The sequence below is a fragment of the Mytilus galloprovincialis genome, chromosome 1 (genome assembly GCF_965363235.1).
Source record: "Mytilus galloprovincialis chromosome 1, xbMytGall1.hap1.1, whole genome shotgun sequence".
Taxonomy (NCBI): domain Eukaryota; kingdom Metazoa; phylum Mollusca; class Bivalvia; order Mytilida; family Mytilidae; genus Mytilus; species Mytilus galloprovincialis.
The window spans coordinates 70,578,023-70,601,187 of NC_134838.1; the positions used below are offsets into that span (position 1 = coordinate 70,578,023).

The 23,165-nt window shown below is 29.9% G+C and overlaps 1 protein-coding gene across 1 annotated transcript; it reads left to right on the forward strand.

The window, feature by feature from the left end:
* The first annotated feature begins 1,141 nt into the window (after positions 1–1,141).
* Positions 1,142–21,775, forward strand: LOC143043813 (paired box protein Pax-2-B-like). Its single transcript, XM_076216030.1, has 5 exons — positions 1,142–1,422; positions 7,429–7,465; positions 10,177–10,397; positions 11,403–11,775; positions 21,239–21,775. The coding sequence occupies exons 2-5, from the start codon at positions 7,453–7,455 to the stop codon at positions 21,559–21,561; spliced, it is 930 nt and encodes a 309-aa protein (XP_076072145.1). The 5' UTR covers positions 1,142–1,422; positions 7,429–7,452; the 3' UTR covers positions 21,562–21,775.
* The last annotated feature ends 1,390 nt before the right edge of the window (positions 21,776–23,165 follow it).

Genomic DNA, 23,165 nt, shown 5'->3' on the forward strand with positions numbered 1-23,165 from the left:
TTTTCACGCCTTTTGCTATCGAGGCCTTTTAAAATACGATCACAAACTCTTAGCAAGTACCCTTGCCATCATTGTAAATCTACACGTGCAATGCATGGCTGTATGGACGACTATGCAGTTAGGAAATCTTGTAAAACGAAGACTGTCTTGTTGTGTAAATATATAGGTTATAACAAGCTGTAGCTGTCGCCAAACAAATCTGTAAATACACGTGCAATTGCTGAAATTGATAAAACAAAAATGATGCATTACTAATCAAAACAAATATATTGAAATTAATAATGAACACCAACAACTGCTATTCTGAATGCTCTTTTTACTGGTATAACATGTAAATCATTTTTAATGTTACACTAGGTCTTGTTTCACAAGTTTTAATACAGATTTTTTAACTGGCCAAGTCCGTATCTTTTAGAATCTTGGTTTGAAATAGATTAATGTTCGTTTCGTAATATCTGCATAATACTTTTAGGAAATTAATTCTGTTCAATTAATTCGTAAACGATCTTGTGAAGCGTTTAAATTATATTTAAAACAATTTACCCTGGATAGATAGTGCAAAGTATCTTTTATGAAACCGTTTAAAAAGTATAATAGTTTGCCTGTTGTTTAATAATTAATTATACTTGTTTTCTGTCAGACGTTCTTTAAATGTTAATAGTTTTAACCCCGTACACACTCTTTTTGGTTAATTTTCATTATTTCGGAAATTAGTCGGAAATCCGTAAATTGCATGTTTCAATTATTATTTACTATTTGTTTTGTGAACGAAATCATTACTTTACAAAATTATATCTCATTCTTTCGTGTTCGTCTTTTTAAGATTACATTAAAATTTAAACAATCTCTATGAAGCTTTTTGATGATTTTATTTGTGGGTAATAGATATACAATTTACATCAAACACGAAACAGTTTCGGTTAATTTAACAGGTATATCGAAAGATTGAGTTGTCAATTTTACCTGCGGCAATATCATCTTATTTCCGCTTCAGGAAGCAAGACATACTAAATTTGTCATTTTCATGCCTTTAATTTTGCCGCATACACGAAAAGAAGTGGTCATTTTATAGGCAAACGCGTATACATCTTGTGCCGTTTAAAGAAAACAGCTGCAAGAATCTTATAAATTACTAATCGATTGTTTTTCAGTAGCCTATCGCTATTTTGTTTGAAATTAACGTGAAGAAAGTGTTGAAATATTAATGAACTAAGATCGTCAGAGTAAACTGCTTCATCTTATAACGGGCATAAAAGTTGATTAGAAAATCGCTTATTTTGATTGGTTGGAGAACTGGAAGCGAAGACGCAGGTGATGCAATGACAAGCCTCACGCGCATCGTTCCGCTGGCTTGATATAGTGAAACCGTGACATTTTGCCTCAGTCTGCTTTGATTGGATGATTAGAGAAGACAGTTCTTAGGTGAGAAAACTTTATTTAGTAAAAGAAATTGGTATTTTACAGATATTTCTATGCATTTATATATTTTTTTTACTATATATGTTTTTCTTAAAAAGCAATTCATATCAGTATCCTATTTTATCAAAATTGAAAAAAATACAAATTTGGCGTCTGATTTTTTTTTTAATAAAAAATCATGATCGAAATTTAAAAAGACACGATACTTTTTTGATTTTTGATTTTATTTAAAAAAAAAAAGTAATAAATATGCTGTTACATTATAGCTTCTCATCGAATGAATTTATGGCTTATGAAGTGATGAAAAAAAATTACATTATCAAGGGAAAGTCCATTAATGTAGAGTTTTTTAGCGCACCACTTATAAGATATTCTTACAATTATTTCGGTTATCATTAGGTTTTATTTTTAAATCCAACAATTCAATTGATTTCTTGTACGTTTTCTTGGGCTGATTTATTTATTTAATGATAAATTATGAAACATTTGAATATATACAAATAAGAAGATGTGGTATGAATGTCAACAAGACAACTTTTTACTCGTGACCAACTGACTTAAAAGTTAGGAACTATGGGCCTTCTAATGCCCTTTTTGGAAAATATAGCATATTCTGTTGTCTTTGTCGGAACACTTAAAATCATTTTTTGGGGGAAAGATTAAGCACGCTGTATGGTCGTTTTTGGAACGCACCAGTTTTATAACACATTTCTTTTGTATAAGCCCTTTTGGTACATCTTTGGTGTTCGACATTTAATTTGTTGGTGTTCAAGCTTGAGGTTAGCCGAAAGAACTTCAAATCCAGCAAATGAAAACTGCTATTCATCACATTGAGTTCTTAGCAAGGCTTTTGAATTAATGCCTAGTGACTATGACTTAATGCTATTTCTGTTTTTATTTTTAATTAAAATAATGTTCATGAGCTAGTTGTTCGTTTTTGCTTGGACCAACACTTGTGCACATTAAGTTTATCCTATCCATATAATACCGATTCTCTGGTTATAGTGTGTGTGCTATTTCGTACAAGACTTGAAAGTATTTGAGTTTGTTCTCGTTGCGTATTCTGCTTCAGCATATAACGGAATTATGTGGGTTTTTTTTTAATTTGTACATTTAAAATACTACATGTTCTGACGGAATGAAAGATGCAAGTATTTCTTTTCCCAAGGGCATTGTTCTATTCCAGAAAGTATTGAGAAAATGACTTAATAAATATAATTGACGGTAAAATCTATTTTTGCGTGTGTTCCTAAATTGTGCATTGCTTTAAATAATAGATATTTTAATAATATAGTTTGTATCGGAAATTACTATATATTTTTTTCTGTTGATGAGTAGTTTGTTCTATGGTAACCCATAATTTATAAAAACGTTTCCCTTGGTCTTTGGTATAATTGTCTAATTTAGCGATATACCACCATTCTTAAAAACATGTTCAGTTTCCTATTTGTGATATAACTATGTTTTTTTTCGTAGTTGTATACATATTTTTCATTTACAACATTTGAGTAAAAAAAAAAAATACTCCCTTTCAAATTTTTGAACTACTTGACTTTTATATCGTGCAATTGAAAGTTTCTTTTTTTACCATATCCATAATAGAATATAATTTTAATACATGTATAAGATGATCCTGTGCAAGAGCTGAAATGCAACATGGAAATCGTATCTGCATCATTGTCATTTTTTGTAGCTTATTCAATTGGTTTTTGATTCATGTTTAATATGAGCTATTGGAAATATAGAAAGAAAAAAAAAATCACTTAGATCGTCCTGAACATGCATTAAATATTTGCCACTGGACATTAATCAACCAAAAATCAATCAATTAAAACAATTGGTAAAGGAATCGCGTTCGAGTTGTAATATAAAGGACAAGGTACCGTGATCAGACATCGAAACTTAAAGTGTAACCTGCATGCGTACATAGCAAGTAAAAGTATAAATGGTTAGATTGCAAGACATAGACGTTACGCACAGTGTTCGGTTTAGTAATGGTAACGTTAGTCGACGTAATTTTCATTGATTTCAACCGACTTTTGTACAAAACGTTCAAGCTTTGCACTATTTTTAATACATATGGCTTTTTGATGTTTGACTACTTATTTAAAAAAAAAATTATAGACTGTGAACATGACTGATTATACATTTTTGATGAATAATCTTTCCATTCTCGATTTATTTATTTCCTCATAATCTTAACTTATTGAAATAATTTTAGGGTCTTTCTATCCGTACTACCAACAGTTACATTCCAAATATGAGTCTTTCGAGAAGATTATAATGAAAAATAATTCTCGTTCGGGTCAATGGCAGCAACAGCTACTATATGTATCCTCTGTTTGCTTGATCTATAATTTCAATTTCATTCTCAGCTTTAGGAAAGAAAAGGCAGTTTGAAATTGCTCATTTTATTAAGATTAAAAAGTGATCTACAGTCCTTGAATTAGGATCAGTATTTTTCACATGCGTCAGTTTGTCGGATGCGTGGAAATAACTGTTAGTGTATGCAACAAACATTCGTACTAGCAGAAACATATCTTTTACTAAAGGTCCCAAAGTCGAAAGGTTCGGTATTATAGAAAACTTATCATTTATCAAAAACTTCGACGCCTTTAAGATCAGCACATGGTTTACAAAACACTGATGGAAGTCAAATTTCTTGTTGATTTATTACATTTGAGAATAAATATTTGAAAACTCTCTCCCAAAAATATATCATTCAACAGAACGTGTCAAATGCTTAAGACTCAAAAATGCTTAACTTTTAGTCTATGGAAAATTAAATATATATACGTTACATTGACGTTCCTTGCAAAAAACGTTCAATTTGGACGTGGTAACATTTTGGGGAGACATGGACAACTTGATGGAAATTGATGAAAAATTTAGCGTTTGCTTAACAGTGAAGGCTTAAACCAATCTTTAAAAAAAATACATTTCAGTAGTAACATTTGTTTTCATAGTTCATTTGTCTGTCACAAATTTAAAATACCCTAAATTAGCATGGTACTGAAAAATCTTAAACAATGGCTCTATGGTAACATTTAAGGGAGACACGGAAAAACCTGAAAAAAAATAAAATGAGAGAAGCTATGTTAGAAATAAATATGTGCTCGTAAAATTCAATAAAATTACATTTGCATGTAGAGGTGGCGAACCTTTTCTATGACTTATGTGAAAATATTGTAATATCGAAGTGCTTGCTTTCATTTTTGTATACTCGAATTTTCAAATCTTACAGCTGTATGGAATTTCGAAAATGGCCACTAGAATGCGAACTGACATGATATTTATCGTAACAGTTTCACACCATGCATAATTATGATCATATTATATCCCACCTGTTTGAATTTCATCGTAATCCATTCAGTAGTTTTTGATTTTTTTTTCGTTTATATTTGTATGGTAAGTTATTGTTGTTACGTCTTACACGGCAAAAATGGCATTATGAACACGGGACTTATTGCTTAATTATGTAATAATACATAAAATTAAATATTTTAAAATTAGGTTTTATTTAATATCGATTAAACTGATGAACCAAGACAAGTAATTATTTGATAATACGCATAATTGATTTGTTTCTGTCCTACTTATGCATCAAGAAATGGTCAAATGAAACATAGACCGAATACCGTGCGTAACGTCATAGCAGTTTTCTGTTTCAACCAAGTCAGGATGTGACATTTTCACGAAAAACATTAATTAATGCTTAAAGATCCGATATACAAAACTGAATATCCAATATCTGATGTTTGCTGTTCGAGAATAGGAATTCCAAATCCAATAGCTATCAAAGTTAATTCCGAGATCCAGTGCCTAAATTTGCAATTTCTAATTCAATATCTGAAATACCCAATCGGAAGAATTTAAAAATGTGATGTCCAATCACATATCATGACTTATTATCATGCCAGTTATCTTAAAAACTTTCGACCTTTCTTTTATTTCTCAATTCTGAAATTATTCTAATAGGTACATGGTTTTTAAAAAATTTGAAAAGTAAGATAGTGGTTTTACATATACGGCCATGCATGTACCCGTCTAGATATCTTTAGGGGGTCGTTTGATTGCTGTCTCATTTTGTATTTATGCACCGACTTCTCTTTTAATGGACGAATAAGTCTTTAACCGAATTTATTACGAGAATGATCACTTAAGATATTTTAAATATCTGTATAAATAAAATTTGATGTGAAAATAATAAAGTTATGAGTGAATAAAACATACACTAAAATCATAACCATATACGCTTGATTATTATTTTTTCATCTTCATTATAATTTATTTTTCTTTTTTAAAATTTGATAGAGAAAAAGATGTATAATGAAAACTAATACATAGCGCTATTTCAAGTCGTTAGCACCTTTTTCTAGACATAAAGTAAAGGTACTAGCGTTCCAAATTTCTACTTATTAAATGTGGTATTTCCTTTTTTGAAATGTAATATAAAATTTAATATATTCATTTTCCACACAATTTCATTTGCATCCATTTTTAAAGTCGTGATTTATTTTTGAATGCATGAAATTATTAATGAAGTGCATTAATTCTTTATGGATGTTGCTGTTTTCATTATAAATATTTACTAATTTGTTCCAATATAAACCACATAATTGAGCTCATACATCAAAGTGATAAAATACAACAACCCCACCCTGAATCACATAACGTATACATAATATTATCAAAAATTGTATTCATTATTTAAAATTAGAAAAAAATTATTTTGAAAAATCAAAACTTGATCGTTTTATTCTTATAAGGTTGATGTATATCTCAAAAGGTACAGTTGTAGTTTTCTAGTTAGATTTGCTTTTGTTAATTGTATTAATCATGTTGATAAAGAAAAAAAACCGCCAAAGGTTAGAGAATATTGCTTTATTTAGGAATTGGTTGTGATGGGCTCTAGTTCGCTTAACGACCATTTGCTTGCATATTTAGTGTTGTAGATCCAGTCAAGGAAAATTCTTACGAATTATCCAGATTAAAGTCGAAAAGCCACTTCCGTTCAAATTAAATTCTCTTTTGTCTTATTTGTCTTATCATCACTTGCGTTTCCATCCAAATCTTATTCCGCCCTGTCGTCTATTTTATAGTCCCTCGTCAAGTTAAGATTTTATAAGAAATAAATGCTTTAAAGTCAGAAGCACACAAGTCTCGTTATTTTTGGATTATTTTTTTTTTTTTTGTCTTTTAAAATCAAATCTTATTGGTCTTGCTATGTGGTATGGGTTTATGGGTTTTTGTTCATTGTTGAAGGCCGTATGATTACCTATTGTTGTTAACTTTTGTTTTATTCTGACTTTGGTGGAGAGTTGTCTCAATGGCAAGCATACCACAATCCCTCTTATTTTCATATTTGAAATTGTTCAAGCCCAGTAATATCATAGCAAATAACATCAACTAAAAGGACCATGATTACTGTTTTATCTTATAAAACGGCAAATTCGTTTATCAAATTATTGCTGTTATTTGTGTGTTTTGTTGTTATATTTGTGTGGGTTTTTTTTTCTTGGTCAAATATGTTACGTCTAATTAAGTTTTAAACGTTATGGTGCAATATAAACATGGATTTTTAAATCGTTTGTAATTTCTGGTGAAATTTTTAGTAGAAAATAACACTCTGTGAACATGAGCTTTAATAGATAATTTGTTCGCTTTGTACCCTGATTCCAATTGCTTCACATATGGAAAATGCATCACCTTGTATAGTATCTTTTATTTAAAGTATATTTTACAAGATAGACCATATGGTTAACCTTCCCTCTGATGTGCAATTATTTTCCACTAAAATGGTATTTTTTTATTTTTCAATGTGCATCAAAGTAAAAAAAAACTATTGAATAAAAAATTACTTAAATTGTCAAATCTCTACTCTATGTCATTACCAATCGAACAGTATGTTAAAGGCCATTCGAAAAATTAATTCCTATGATTTTCGAAAATGAAATTTTTATTAATCACATAATCAAAGTTTTTACATCTTTATTTGTTTCTTTGTAGGAGTTTCTATACAGCCATCACACAATGCCTCATACTGGTAAGCAATAATTTTACCCTTTTTATATAATTTTTTATCATTAATTTGTTTAGTTTCTCTCTCACTTTACTTAAAAATCACTTTATGTCTCTTTGATCAATAACCGTGTTTATTTTGATTTCTTCAAATTAGTTATGATAAGAAATTAGACCCTTTGACAAACAGTTTAATTTGAAGAAATCAGAGAGAGTGATTTTGTATGAAATAGTAACATTTTTTTTTAAATTCACTGACACCGTTGAAGAAATTGATGCTATTACTGAAACCGCTTAATCACTGTGAAATAAGCTGTTGAAATTTAAAATTGAAAAAAAAGTGAACATTTTGCGTCACAGTAATCGCTTTCTTTTTCTCTTATTCATGAAAGTGGCTTTTATTCAGAAATGGAATATAATTGCGGAAAGATAGAATAATTTGTAATAATAAGCCATTAAAGAACTTTATAGATGTAAAAATGTCTTTCTTAAAATGTATCAAATCTTTACTTTGTGCTTAATGGTCGATTTTTTTTTTTCTACATTGATTAAGTCATTACCCAAGTATTTTATAAATGGATCAAAGTACACAGACTTATTTCGTCCGATTTTTATCACAGTTGTTAAACTTGAGTTTTATGCTCTGCTTTTTAAAAAGGGAGAAATTATACCAAGAAGGGGTTACAAACCACAAGCCGAAGTAAAGACAAAAAGACAATTAACGGACGGTCAACAAACAACTACTCCAACAAAATTAAAGATTGATCAACACGTAAAACACAATAAAAACCGGGAATGAACTCAGCTCGTATATTTTTTTACATAAATAAGGCCGTTAGTTTTCTCGTTTGAATTGTTTTACATTGTCTTATCGGGGCCTTTTATAGCTGACTATGCGGTATGGGCTTTGCTCATTGTTGAAGGCCGTACGGTGACCTATAGTTGTTAATGTTTGTATCATTTTGGTCTTTTGTGGATAGTTTATCATTGGCAATCATACCACATCTTCTTTTTTATAATATCAGCTCGTTACATGGTGTATTTAAGGTTTCAGCTCAGAGTGATACCTTTATACTTGTGAATAAAGAAAGACGAAAATCTGAGACCATTTATATTTTTTGGAATATCAACAATAATGTTTAAAATGAATCAAGTTTGTTGCTTGCTGTTGTTCATCACGACTTCCTTTTTGGTCCTCGAGTTTGATTTGAGAGGGGTTTTATATTTTAACATATACAATAAATACTAAATGAAATACTGTTGCTGATATTTTGGATGACACATGTAAGGCGATAGTTGTAAGAATGACAAAGTATAAGGATACTAAAACAGAAGTTCAGAAATTTACCGACACCCGGATTAATGATATTACACAGTGTCTACGTAGATGACGTATAAAACAATACCGATCCAATTGTAGCTCATGTTCCGATTAATTCATTACTTTTAAAAAATGAATCGCCATAATGGCGTAAAGAAATATGATGCCTTGTGTCCTTTTTTATGATCCAGTCTTTCATAGCAGATTAGTATATACAATTTGTAAAATTGTTTAATGCTTTAAAATAAATGACATTAATAAATATATATCCGCGTTCATAGTTAAAAAAAATAACGATTCTCGAAGGCTTATTTCTTTCAACTTATGTAAGGAAAGGTATGATAAAACTTTGAGTCATAAAGAAGACTTAAACTCCCATAAAAATTGGAAATAAAATAGATATTCATTTTTAAATTTAAATGACACTTTTTAACAGAATCATCGTTCTATTCAAATCCCGCTGAAACAGTTAAATATCACAATTAAAATCTGTCAAATGATGACCTCGTTGATTATTTTTTATAAATGTTTCATTTACATTGTGTTAAGTGTGAAGTTTAACAATTAAAACATTTCAATATGTTGAAAATTTGCATTTTTGAATCGTTATTTGCAAACTTATCCTTAAATCTTAGTCACGCGTCACTCATATCGAGCGATCTGTCTGGATTATTTTGAAATCCTAATTTTACAAGGAATTTTTGAACTATCATCAAATAAGGTAGTTAGATTTTTAACACATTTAAAAGAAGGCAAATTGTTGTTTGTTTAACGTCTAGTAACCAAGGGGTTTGGTGGCTGATCGGTCTAAGTAGTTCATCTACACCGATTACTAACCTCTTAAAATTGAGGTTGTTTATTGAGAGGTCTACATTTTAAAATTTTGTTATAGAAGGTCGGTGATATATGTGTATCTAAGTGAATTGGCGCAAATGGTTTTCGTAAATTGGCGCAATTCATATATTTGAAGTAAATGATACATCTTTAAATTAATTTTTCTTTTAAAGCTCAAAAGGACTGCCATAGAACCCCGCTAATGGCTTTCGACTTTGACCCGTCTCCGAAGTGAAGAATTGTGCCAGTTTTTGGCTGTATAGAGGTTATTTAACCAATATAAACTTGCCACTATGATCAATCACGCGTAAAATAGCAATAATAAATGAATCCAATGGTCAATATTCTACGTGTATTCATTACGGTTCATAAAATGATTGTATGTTGTAGTTTTTCGATTTTAAAATCATTACATTGATTTTTCTAATCAAGTGTAACTTTTTTGACCGGTTCTCATAATATGAATTCCGATTACTATTTGACTGTAGAAAGAATAAAAGGAGGACAAAATCAACCACTCAACCTGTCTTCGATAACTTGTCTAGGAAACATAATCAATCTTTTCTTGTTTATCACACTAGGCCAAACAGGTGTTAATCAGCTTGGCGGCGTATTCGTCAATGGAAGACCTCTGCCGGATCACGTAAGACGACGGATTGTGGAACTTGCTCATATGGGTGTACGACCTTGTGACATCTCTCGGCAGCTCCTCGTCTCTCATGGGTGTGTCAGTAAAATACTCACAAGGTACTACGAAACCGGTTCTATCAAACCTGGTTCTATCGGAGGCAGTAAACCAAAGGTATAACCATTAATCTGTCTTTGTGATTTTACATGCAGACCAAAACATACCACGAACGTGCAGTTATATCGCCTTTATACATAATACAATTTAAAATAAACAAATGTTTAAGCTTAGAAGCTTAGAGCAAGTCTTGAAATAGTTTCGGATTCCAAATAAGGAAATGTTTACTCTTTCAGTCCTCTATAATTTTCACATAGCACTCATTAACTTTAAAAATATAATTGAAAATACATCTTATTTTTTCTCTGATGGGTAATATCTTAACTTACTAACTGTTATGTATAATCAAGAAATTTGTTCAATAAAGCGACTTCTTGAGGCAAAACTATACAAGTTTCAACAGATGCTTAAATTAGACGAATGATTTATTTGCAGGAAGTAATAGAAAAATTTAATGATTTACATGGACTTGGTTCATATTATATTATGTTATCTCTAAACATTGTTTCACTACATTTCTAATTTTGATAGCTGTTTGTACGTTTAATAGTATATCAATATTCAGCAACGGCAAACAAGGCAAGCAATGCTCAATATATATCAAATTTGATACTGGAAGGATAGATGGTTTTGTTTCGCCTTTTTCAATTACTGTAAACGTGCCATTGTCATAAATAAAGTGAAGGAATGGGTTCGCACAAAACGTACTTTTCAAAATTGTCCTTTCCGATATTTTTATACAAAACGTTTGACATTAATTGTATAGATTTATTTATATGGAGAATTTAAAACAACGACAGAAGCATAAATATCGATGCAATTATTTAAACAACAATGCACTTTACGTTGCATGAAACGTGGGACTACTCTCTACACATATATTAAGGGAAACGGCGGGGACAACGTTAACAGAAATTACTGCAAACCAGAAATAACATGTCAATCATTAAACAAATGTATGTTCTCTATATGCCTCTATCATATATTAGCCTTTACTTTTAAAAGTACAACTAAGTCCATTTATAACAGGTAACATTTTCAACTATGGATTTTGTCTTACAGCAAGTGGCAACCCCATTCGTCATCAAGAAAATTCTCGAATTAAAGAGACAGAACCCATCAAGCTTTGCCTGGGAAATCAGAGACCAACTTTTAACTCAAAATATATGCGACGAACAAACAATACCAAGCGTCAGCTCTATAAATAGAATCTTACGAAATGCTGGAAACTTATCCGGAATGTTTCCATACCAAGATTCATACCCTGTCATGCCTGTTGCATATCCTATGATGACGTCACCACCTATTGCAGGAAGTGGAACGTATCCATTCACAATACCGGGTTTATCGTATCCAAAAATTGTCGAGCAGATTGATTCTAAAGATTCGTCAGACGACAGCAATATCCAAACCGAGGGTGCTGAACAAATTAAAGGTATATATTGCATATGAAGGTTTTTTTATAAGGTTTAAGAACGAAACAAGTGTTGATTATCACAATTTGACTTTGAATTGATAAAAATATAGACAAAGGTTCAGTGGAGATTTAGACAAAAAAAAAGGACTGTCTTTTTTCGACATCATTTGTTATTAAAAAATTGCCATTGGTCTTTTCATTTTTTGTCTTATCGTAAACAGCAGTAATCAGTAATCAAATTAAACGAAAATATACAAAATTATTTTTCATTAACCCTGCTATATAATACAGTTTCTATTCACACAATAATCTGACAACCTGCTACTAGTTATTGCTTGATACATGTATCAAATCTTTAATTAGATCTCAAGTTGGCATTTGTTTAATTATATCTTCAATAGGAATGTTAATTTTTCATTTTTTAGAATGATAAGCATTTCGGAAGTCTAAGCCTGTCGTTTTCCCTCTGGTATTTTAATTGAGGTCAGTGAAGGTCACAGTTCCTCTTTGAATCAATGTGATAATTGTCCAAATTCATACTTTAGAGAAGGAAAATATAACTGTGAGTTCCTTTTATTTAATAAAAAGCAATGTTATTATGCCAATGTGATAAAGATATGATTGGGTTTTAAATTGACCTTGAAAGGAAGACAAAAAACAGGCTATGTTTAATTTTCAATATTTATGGAGCGAGAAAGAGCGATGCCATTTACAAGTCTATAAATCTCAGTTCGAGTTTAAAAAACATTTAGATGGCAATTGTCACAACCAGATGTAAACATTCAAATAAATAATATGGAGGTCTAGCAAACTATCTACTTAACAAATAATGAAAACCATATACAATGTCAAATAAAATATGTTTATAATGTTTTGAAAAGTTAAGGTTATTTTAATAGCATTAAATTGATACCTATAGTGTTATCTGATCTGAAAAATGCAATACCAAAAAATCAGGGTAAATTGAGGACCTCCAGGGGAATACATTCAGACAATCGAAGCGCTTTATTCGAAAGCTGTATCAGAGGTATATAAGGTCAAAATTTATATATTTGGATGCTTATTATAGATCTTTCATAATTGGGAAGAAAAAGCATTGTATTTATCTGAAAAAAAAATGTTATCATTTCAAGTCTTGTACATTAAGAAATTGAAATTTGCAAAACTGTTGAACTTTTTTTCTTTTTCAGGAGTGCACTGTCTCGCCCCTTTTTGAGTTAATACGACTTTCTAAGTTTTTGTTTGCTACCTTGAATTGTCATTTCGTAATCAATTTACGATGTTAGAACATCGGTTAACGACTTCTTGCCAATTTCTTTGAGTGTTCTATTGCATGTCTTTTCTTCTTCCATTATTCTGTATTTGTGTTCCAAATATTCTTATTGACTAGTACATTTACCGCCTCGCTTTGTTCTTCAAATCTGAAACGAAAAGTCGCTGATGTACCCTGAACCCATAATATTGGAATACTGAAGCAATATTGATAGATAAAATGATTTATGACTCACAATAAAAAAAAACTAGATACCAATCTGACATATTATATTTTCTATATTAGTGAAATAAATTGTAAGATAATTGACTATAAAAATCACCGTGAAATAGTACGGTGATGTTTTATTATATATTTATTACTAAATTTGCATACAATTAGATAGTATCAAAATTCAGTAAAATGTCTTATTTTCTTTCAATAACATACTCCTAATAAAGAAATTCCTAAAATGTATATTATTTTACAATACTTGCCACACATTGAGATTAAAAGTATTGATTGTGTCAACTTTCCTCCCATTCACTTTGTATCTTTTTTTTAAATTTGAATGTCATATTGAATACTCCCTTAAATCGAAAAGACCTAAAGCCTTTAACATTTGATCTCGGAACTCGCGATAACTGCATTTTTAATTTACAAGAAGGTAACACCTGCAAAGAATTGTCTGTAAAAGTGCAAGCGAATAAAAATACCATATATTATTTTTTTTAACAATCTTTCTTTGTAAAGTTCGTAAATAAATGTGAATATGTAAATATCAACCTTTGTTGGGTAGCTTAGCTTTTCTTGCTGATTCAATGACACAAATTAAGACTGTATATCTCTTAGTTATTAAGATATTCGACGACTTTCCTGTTGCGATTTCCTTTTAAGAGATCGTTGCTGACAATGAAGCGTTTGAACCAAGGGTTCCTAATGATAGAGTTGTCAGACATTCTAAATTAGTTCAAACACCATCTCGTTGTTAGCATTATTCTGTACCTGATTCCTCAGTTGTGTCACGCCAAATGCCCAAGTCATCACTGAACATTTACTTGTCATTAGCAACACAACGTAGTCAAATAGAGGAGTAAAAATCCTTGACACAACCGGATCACTCCCAATGATTTTGTATATGGTAGTTGTCGTGTTACTTTGTCTTTATAGTTTTCTGTGTTGTATTTTGTTAATTTGGTTATTTGTCAATTTTTGCTCTTTTTATGACCATGGTTTGTTCCATTTCCTCTTCGATTTATGATTTTGGCTGTTACCTTGGTACACAATTTAACTTGTCTACCTTTTAAACACTATTGCACATAAACAAAATACAATTTTCCACAACTAATTATAAACCTTGCATATGTCGTCATGTACGTTTGAACAAGATAACATATTGACCGTCTTAAGAATATTTTTAAAGATATATACATTTTGAAGAAGAAAAAAGTAAACATAGTTAAATCATGCCCGCTAATTATTTTGTCATACTTCCTTTCGTTGGTGTTTCCATTCCATTTGGTATAGGGGTTTGTTTTGTTTTAAGTTTTGTTTGGGAGGAGGTTATATCCATTTATATTTCTTTGGTATATTCATTCCCTTTGTTTTTAATTTATTTTGTATATCCATTTCCTCTGTTCTTTATTTTTTTTAGGGTACAAGCATATCCATTTCCTCTGGTCTTTATTTATCTTGTATACCGATTTCATCCGTACTTTATTTATCTTGTGTATCCATTCCCTCTAAACAAAATAATTTGTTTCTGATTGCTTTGTTAATTCTGTCTTTTTTATCTTGATTTCTTTGGTATATCCATTCTCTCTGTTTTTTTTTTTTTTTTTTTTTTTTTTTGGTATATCTATTCCGTCTGTTCTTTATTTTTTTGGTATGTCCATTCACTATGTTCTTTATTTATTTGGTATATCCATTCACTCTGTTCTTTATTTCTTTATGTATATATGTTCCAGACCATATGAGTATTTGGACCGTATGCGTACTTTTTCAAAATACGAATACGGTCGGACCGTACGCGTGCGGTCTGCCTAATATTAAGAAGTTGGTCAAGTTTATTAGATACAAATGTATATAACAGATCAACATAAGTTAAAACTCAAAATAGTATAATAATTTTGTATAATTGAAAATTAATATCTTAACTATTTGAAAATGTCACGATATTTTAATATGTTATTCTCCTGTATTTAGCATGTCAGTAATACTGATGCATTAATTGCATTATGCCCACTGAAATGAAGTTATCGGAAGAAAACAAGTGGGAAGACAATGTTTTTAGTAATTTTGGAACTTGCTAATGTAAAGGAATATTCATGAACAAAACATATAAATGTAAAAAAAATATACTACGTTCCTTGTGGTAGCAAGTGTCACATTGGGCAAGAGTACAAAAATAGGATTCACCTTTTTTTTATTTTATTTTATGGTCTGGAACATATTCATTTCCTCTATTCTTTATTTCTTTCGTATAATCATTCATATCGTTCTTTATATCTATTTGGTATATCTATTCCTTCTGTTCGTTATTTATTTGCTGAAGCTATTCCTTTTTTTCTTTCGATTTCTCTGGTATATGCAATTCCTTTGTTCTTTATATCTTTGATATATCTTTTCCTTTTTCTCATTATTTCTTTTGTTTATCCATTCCCTCTGGGTTTTTTTTTTTTATTATTTCATTGGTATATCCTATACTTTTGATCATGCTTTCTTTGGTATATTCATTTTTTGTTTAAAATATTTTTTTTATTCATTTCCTTTGTTCTTGATTTTATTTTGGTACATCCATTCCCTCTGTTCTTTATTTCATTTGGTATATCAATTCCTTAGGTTTTTGCTTTCTTTAGTTTATCTTTTTAATTTATTCTTTATTTCTTTGGTATATCCATTCCGTTTTCTCTTTATATCTTTAGTATATTCATTCCTATAGTAATGATTGTTTTAGGTATATCCATCTACTTTGTTCCTGATTTCTTCGGTATATTTATTACTTTTTTCTTTATTTTTTTTTTTATAACTATTCCTTTTTATTCTTAGCTTCTTTGAGATATGCCTTTTTTGATTTTTTAATTTGGTAAATCCATCCTTTTATTCTTGATGTCATAGGTATATGCATTCTCTATCTTGGTTTCATTCGTATATCCATTCTTTGTGTTCTTGATTTCTATTACAAGTTATCACGATTTCTTCAGTACTCTATATTAATTCAAGTTTAAAGACAAAATACTGAAACACATTTCTCGTTTATGGACGATATGTCAACTTTTAGATTATTGTACTGTTGGCTTTTTTTGTTTTTGTTTTTGATTGTTTTCCTATTATTCTACAAGTATGAAGCCTTTTGACAGATTTTTTTTAATCTAAGTTTACAGAACAAATTTCAACATTGCTGTTTTCTTTTGAGGAATATATTTTGATGCACTCCTACTGGTCTTTGCGTCCGTTCGTCCGTCTGTCCCGTTTCAGGTTAAAGTTTTTGGTCAAGGTAGTTTTTGATGAAGTTGAAGTCCAATCAACTTGAAACTTGGTACACATATTCCCAATTTCACGGTCCACTGAAAATGGAAAATGGGACATCCGTTTACTATAGAAACATTCTTATTTTTTAAAACACCAATGATTTTTTATATTCTTGTAGATTTTTTTGATTTTTTTAAAATTCAGATACCATCACTGTATAGTTCAATAACTACAAAGTAATATCGTCATCATGACATAATCAAAATCTTTGACTAACGACTGAGAATTATAGCATCTACCCGAACAATAAGAGTTGAAGAGTCCTGTTTTTCTTTTTATTGCAATCAATATAGTTTACACAAGGACATATCAATACACTTTAAAACAAATTCTTTCATACTATAAATAAACTGATACGTTGGTGTATGATCTGACATAGAGTTCACGAAATCATTTCGAGTTGAAAATACTTAAGATAAATAATAATGTTGATATCGATGGTCGAAAATAAAAAATGCACAGTTATTATTTTACTTATTATGTTTGTTTGCTCACATAAAATGGAACGATATGTGACTGTCAAACAAATGTGAAATTTAACTAGCTATAAAATCCGGTTGAATTCCCCATTTCCTACAGAAGAAATTGCCTGTGCTAAATCAGGAATATGAGTTATTTTCCATTCGTTTGATGTGTTCGAGCTTTTGATATAGCCATTTGATAAAGGACTTTCCGTTTTGAATTTTCCTTGGCTTATATTTTTTTGTTATTTTACATTCTTATGATCCTATCTGGCTAAAAAGTTAACAAACTGAGATTGCCAAAAAAATAAAAAATCCCTATTTCTTTGTTTTGAATTTTACATTACTAAAAGAATGCAGAATTTTTTTATTGCATACGTTTCCTGAGTAGTTTGTTTGTTTGTTTGTTTATTACAATACATAACATTTTTTTTAAATTAAAATAGGTTTTTTTTTATCGACGTTTTAGGTTTTAAAATAGATATCACAAAAACTCTTTCATCTCTTTATTGGTTGAAGATTATATGAAATCTACATTAAATCATTTTAAAAAAGACAATATGGTATTTATGACATTTATGAGATATTAAGATAATTTAATGGTGGATTTAAATTATTATGGTATCATAGTGTGTCAGGATTGAAAGCCACTTCACCATGATGTCTCTATCGTTTAATATAAAGCTAAGTTACAACTCAAGAAATTCGAATGATAAATTCAATATAAATTTGATATTAACAAACGACCCCATTAGGAAGAATGATTTTTGATTGGATTTGGAGTCCCTGGTCACCGTGTAAAAGTAAGGTTAATTGTTCAAAATGCATTTTAATAACTTTAATGGTAATTGGACAAATTCTTTTTTTCCATAGAACGGACATAAAATTATCCACGGCATTTTTCCCCTTTGAACATAATGGTACTCTATGTTCCTCGATTTTTAAATGCAACTTTTTAATGGAATATCGATATAAATGCTTTCTTAATTTCACACAAAATCACCCGGCTTATTATAACGAGTGATAGAGAGTAAAGTTTTGCCAATATTAAAAGCACGGACATAAATTTTGCTTTACGGTTAAAGAGCAGAAATAATTAAGAAGTCACAGTATGATTTAAATAATCATTTATAATGGCCCTGATAATGAAATAAAAATGTATGAGATGTTAAAAGAACTGTTAAGTGAGAAACTTTTTTTTAAATTAAAGGATTCGGCGACATAAGACATTTTGAAATAATAGCTTTCAGATATAAAATCAATGATAAAATAGTTTGTCACTTATCAGATTCAAATAGAAAAAGCGGAAAATATCATCAGGTAATGAAATTTCAATCAGCAATGATACAGTGAAATAAAAAAAAAATGAAATAGGGTTCTAAAATATTTTATTCGAAATATTAAATGTAAAACCGAAAAATGAAACCTTTCTAACTGCTCGAAAACTTATATCCCTTGACAAAGATGTAGTACTTTTATGTTTAACAAATAAAAATATGATATGTTAAAAGTAAAGCTGTAAATGCTTATGCGTCATTTTCTTACTTCTTACTACAGTGCATTTTTCGCGGCTTTGCCCTCTTCTCAAACTGATCGGATTTTTTTACTCTACAAGCAAATGATTAGCAACACATAACTGGCATTTTCAACGATTTAATTTGTAATGGTGCTCTTACATATAATGAGGTTTATATTAGATTTTGTTTAATGATTCAAAAGGATCCTTAAAGTTGCAACATTTGAACATCGATAAATTAATGCTGCCTCTTATCTGGATCAAAGACAATATACAAAACCCCCATTTTAAAGGATAAGATTAAAAAGGAGGAGTAAAATATATGTCATCATTAATATTTTGTATATTATGTTGATTTCAATTGAATGAAATAGGCAATCTAACAGAGAGATATGTACGTGAGGTATATTTTAGTTTTCAAATAATAATATATAAGTTCGATATATAAAGGGAAACAATGATATGGGGGGAAATACCTTCAATACAAGGCATTCTCTTTTATTAAACTGGTTTAGGTAAAGAGTTGATTCTAAGTTCATTTTATTTTATGTCTTCCTAAAAATTAATGTTACATTTTTTTTTTATCTTTCACAGTTTAATCTTAATGGTGTTCTTATAAAGACATTCATATTTGACATCTTTTTCTTTTCATAGATTAAAAGGATCCTTAAAATTGCTATATTTTAATCGATTCACTTACACTCGTTCTTTTAATCTGTCTTTCTTAATTTTAATAAAATTGCAAATTAATTGGAAGGACGTGAAATTGATATCACGCAGGTCACCGATCAAATGAGCATGTCACTATTAAGAATGTAATGTGAAATTTAAAATGGGTGAATTGAGACATTTGAAATGAATAATTATTATGAATTTAATAGCCTTCTTAAGAAACAAATAAACACTCAGTCTCCATTAAAATACTGTATACGTATGTCATTTGCGAAATTCATGCTTTCTTTTTCTCATACATTTTACCAAAGCGGTTGTTAAATTTTACACCTGAGAGTGCTTACATTGTATTCATCAAAGCATGTCCCAATTTAACGGTTGCTTTAATATTAATTTATTCACAAGGTTACAAATAATTTTTGCTGAATCATATCAACTGTAACGTTTTCAACATCTTCTTCTGTCTTCACGCAAATTATATCGTAAAGCATATTCAAAGCAACAATTATGTTTATTGTTATAATAATAATTTCACTAGGTGCGTTTTCATATAAATTGTCATATATGGCCCACAACAAAAGTAATTGAAATGTTAAGATAAGCAGTAAATGTTCATATCTTTATATAATTTTGAATGTCATAAAGACGCATTGGATACGTTGTAGTGTCACCTTTATCTGATTTTCACCAAGTACTAGTTGTCTTATTTCGAATACAATCTATTGGATATGAAATATCAATAAACATAAACAATTTTTCCACTTCTGTTTTTAATTTTACATTAAAGAGTATGTCATACTAGTTCTTTTCCTTAACAACTGAAATATTTTTACTTGAAAATTTAAAACATAAATAATAGTTAACAGCAGCTTAAATATTTCATTAAATTTGATAGAATAGCATGATGTTCGACACCATTGATAAGCCAGGATGACCTTTTTTAAATGTTAAAATGTATTTCTAGTCCATACTTGGAGATTAAAAAACAGTGCATTATAATTAGTAAAGTATAATTAGAAAAGAATTAATATTTGATTTAATCCATTGGGAAGCTTTTACATACATTTTTTAAAATGCTTTTGTTGCTAATGTACATTTTTGGGGGAATCCAAATTATCATCCAGAACTATGACAACAATATATGATCAACTTTTCGTTGTGTTTATAGAAATAATTTCACAGGGGATTGTGGACAATTGCAAATAGTATATATACGATATTGGCCAATGGACGTTGCTAACTTCAACTACCAATTATGTATTTTTAAGGTTGCTAAATCCAAGTGAAACATATACATTGAGCTGCAAAATTTTCTTATTTTCAAAGCAGCTAAATTCTATTGCTCATAGACATTGAGCTGCAAAATTTTCTTATTTTAAAGGCAGTTAAGTGCAACATAGACGTTGAGCTGCAAAAGTTTCTTATCATCTACATCCAATTTCACCTGGATAGATGCACGCTTGATAAAGCTAGTTGGTCTAGCTAAATATTGCGTTTATTTTCATCATTTTGTAAATATTTTAAACATTCTTATATTTACATACTAAATAGTGTGTTAAAATTACATTGTTAGGCAATCTACCATCATAAGATACAATATAATTATGATATGTCGAATATATTGATATTTATATTTTATAGTTTCCAGTTCTAGATATACTTTAATAATGTTACATATATATATATAATACTAGTATTTCAATTCAAATACGATCTTGTAGAGTTCGCCCTTTAAAATTCACATACTTAATACATTGTGAGTAGCACGTTGTAATCAATGTCTTTGTTATATTTATATGATAATTGAAAGTATGTCACATTTTTATAAAACAATAAATCTGCCTATACTTTTCTTGTATTTGATGTTTCTTCACACAATTATGTGTTGGTGTGATTGTACATTAAAAATTGACATATATACGATTATTTCGGTTGAGATAAAAACAACAATGGAAAACTGAATGGACGCCTTTTATTTCTGATAGATGCAAAATAAATTACGAAGATAATAAGTTTGTATTTATATTATTTTATGTTTTTTTTTTGTAGATATAAACTGTGAGAAACAAGCTAACCGCAATAGTGAAGGTCCGGAGGAAGAGTTCCGTCTGGAGGACAGATTCCCAAGTTTAATTCGCACGAAAAGTGAAAACGAGGGAAAACGAAAGAATCTTCAAGAAAACAGACTGAAATCTCTACCTTATGACTATGACTCGTATTCAATAGCAAAACAATCTAACAGGCTGCCATTTCAATCTCATCACCATAGTTATGACTTAGCTGCACAACATTTCTCAAACATGTCTGATCTTTATTCTCCAGAAACAATGAGAAGAAATCTACACTTCTTACAACGATTCCACACTAGCTGATTATGGGGATGAACTTGACGATGAAGGAAAATCAAAATAAGAGATTAAAGAAAAATCAAAATGCTTATATTGGTATTATGAATCCTATTATAATCATAAACGAAAAAAGACGTTTCATGAACAAGAAGTTACAAACCAAAATCAATCAGAACTGTGTTTCGTTGTTTATTTTTATATTGTGTATATTGTGAACGTTAATAAAGTATTCTCTTTTATACCCTGTCTAATCTAAACCAGCTCTAAGGGAAAACGTGCAATGCATTTAGTAGCTTCTAATAAGCTTGACCATATTGTAAGCTGTAGGAATTGATTTTAGATGTTGCTACAGCTTCCTTGTATATTTTAAATGCATCTTGGTATATACAATTGAGAATGGAATGTGTCAAAGAGGCAACAACCCGACCAAAAAGCAGAAAACAACCGAAGGTCACCAATGGGTCTTCAACACAGCTAGATAATCCCAAACCTGGAGGAGTGCTTCAGCTTGCCCTTTAACAAAAACGTTTTCTAGTTCAGTGATAATGGACGTCATACTAAACTCCAAAATAAATAAATGAACTAAAATTAAAAATCGAATAAGACTAACAAAGGCCAGAGGCCCCTGATTGACAGGTCAAAAATGCAGCGGGGTTAAATATGTTTTGTGAGATCTCAACCCTCCCCTATACATGTAGCCAATGTAGAAAAACGAACACAAGGTTAATCGAACAGTAAAACTCAGTTTAAAAGAAGTCCGAGTCCGATATCATAATAGGTAACAAAAAGAAACTAAACAAAATGACAATGATACATACATACATTAACAAAGGACTACTAGCTGTTACTGACATACCAGATCTCGACCTCAATACTCAATAAAACTGATTGAAATATTGTGTCTTCGTTATATATATATATCTAGTACAATCCCTCCCGTTAGGGGTTTAGTACTATACCGTTTTTTTTTATCTTGTGTATATTGTGTACTTTAATAAAGAATTCTCTTTTGTGCCCTGTTAATTTAAAATCAGCTTTAAATGATAAAGCTTGTAAATATGTATGTTTCTTGTCCGGTTTTGGATATACTTTGGTCCTTTTTTATTTTATTAGTTATTCAAGGTCTGTGCTCTGATTTCGATTTTCAAATAGTGTGACTTAAAGCATATTGCAGAGATATTATATATTGAAATACACATCTGGTGTAGTTACCTGACTTTGGGTCTATACCTCATGTCAGTCGACTAGTAGCCAGTTCTGTGGTAATGTCATAAAAATAAGAATATTGTTTTATTGATATTTGCTGCTAACAGATGATTTTTAAATCTTTGTAAAGTACGGAATTTATTTCAAATTCTTTCAAGTAAATAAACTCATCATAAATACCGGGCTTTAAATTTTATATTTGTCAAACGCGCGTTTCGTCTACAAAAGACTCATCAGTGACGCTTGAATCCAAAAAAGTTTGAAAGGCCAAATAAAGTACGAAATTGAAGAGCATTGAGGACCAAACATTCTTGAAAGTTTTGCCAAATACAGCTAAGATTATCTATTCCTGAAATAGTAAAGCCTTAGTAATTAAAAACTCGATAGTTGCATAAAATTCCATTAAATTGACAACGAATTGT

Coding starts and splice junctions, on each gene's coding strand:
- LOC143043813 (XM_076216030.1), top strand. Junction 10,398..11,402: donor TCGGAGGCAGTAAACCAAAG/GTATAACCATTA, acceptor TTTGTCTTACAG/CAAGTGGCAACCCCATTCGT. Junction 11,776..21,238: donor GGGTGCTGAACAAATTAAAG/GTATATATTGCA, acceptor TTTTTTTTGTAG/ATATAAACTGTGAGAAACAA.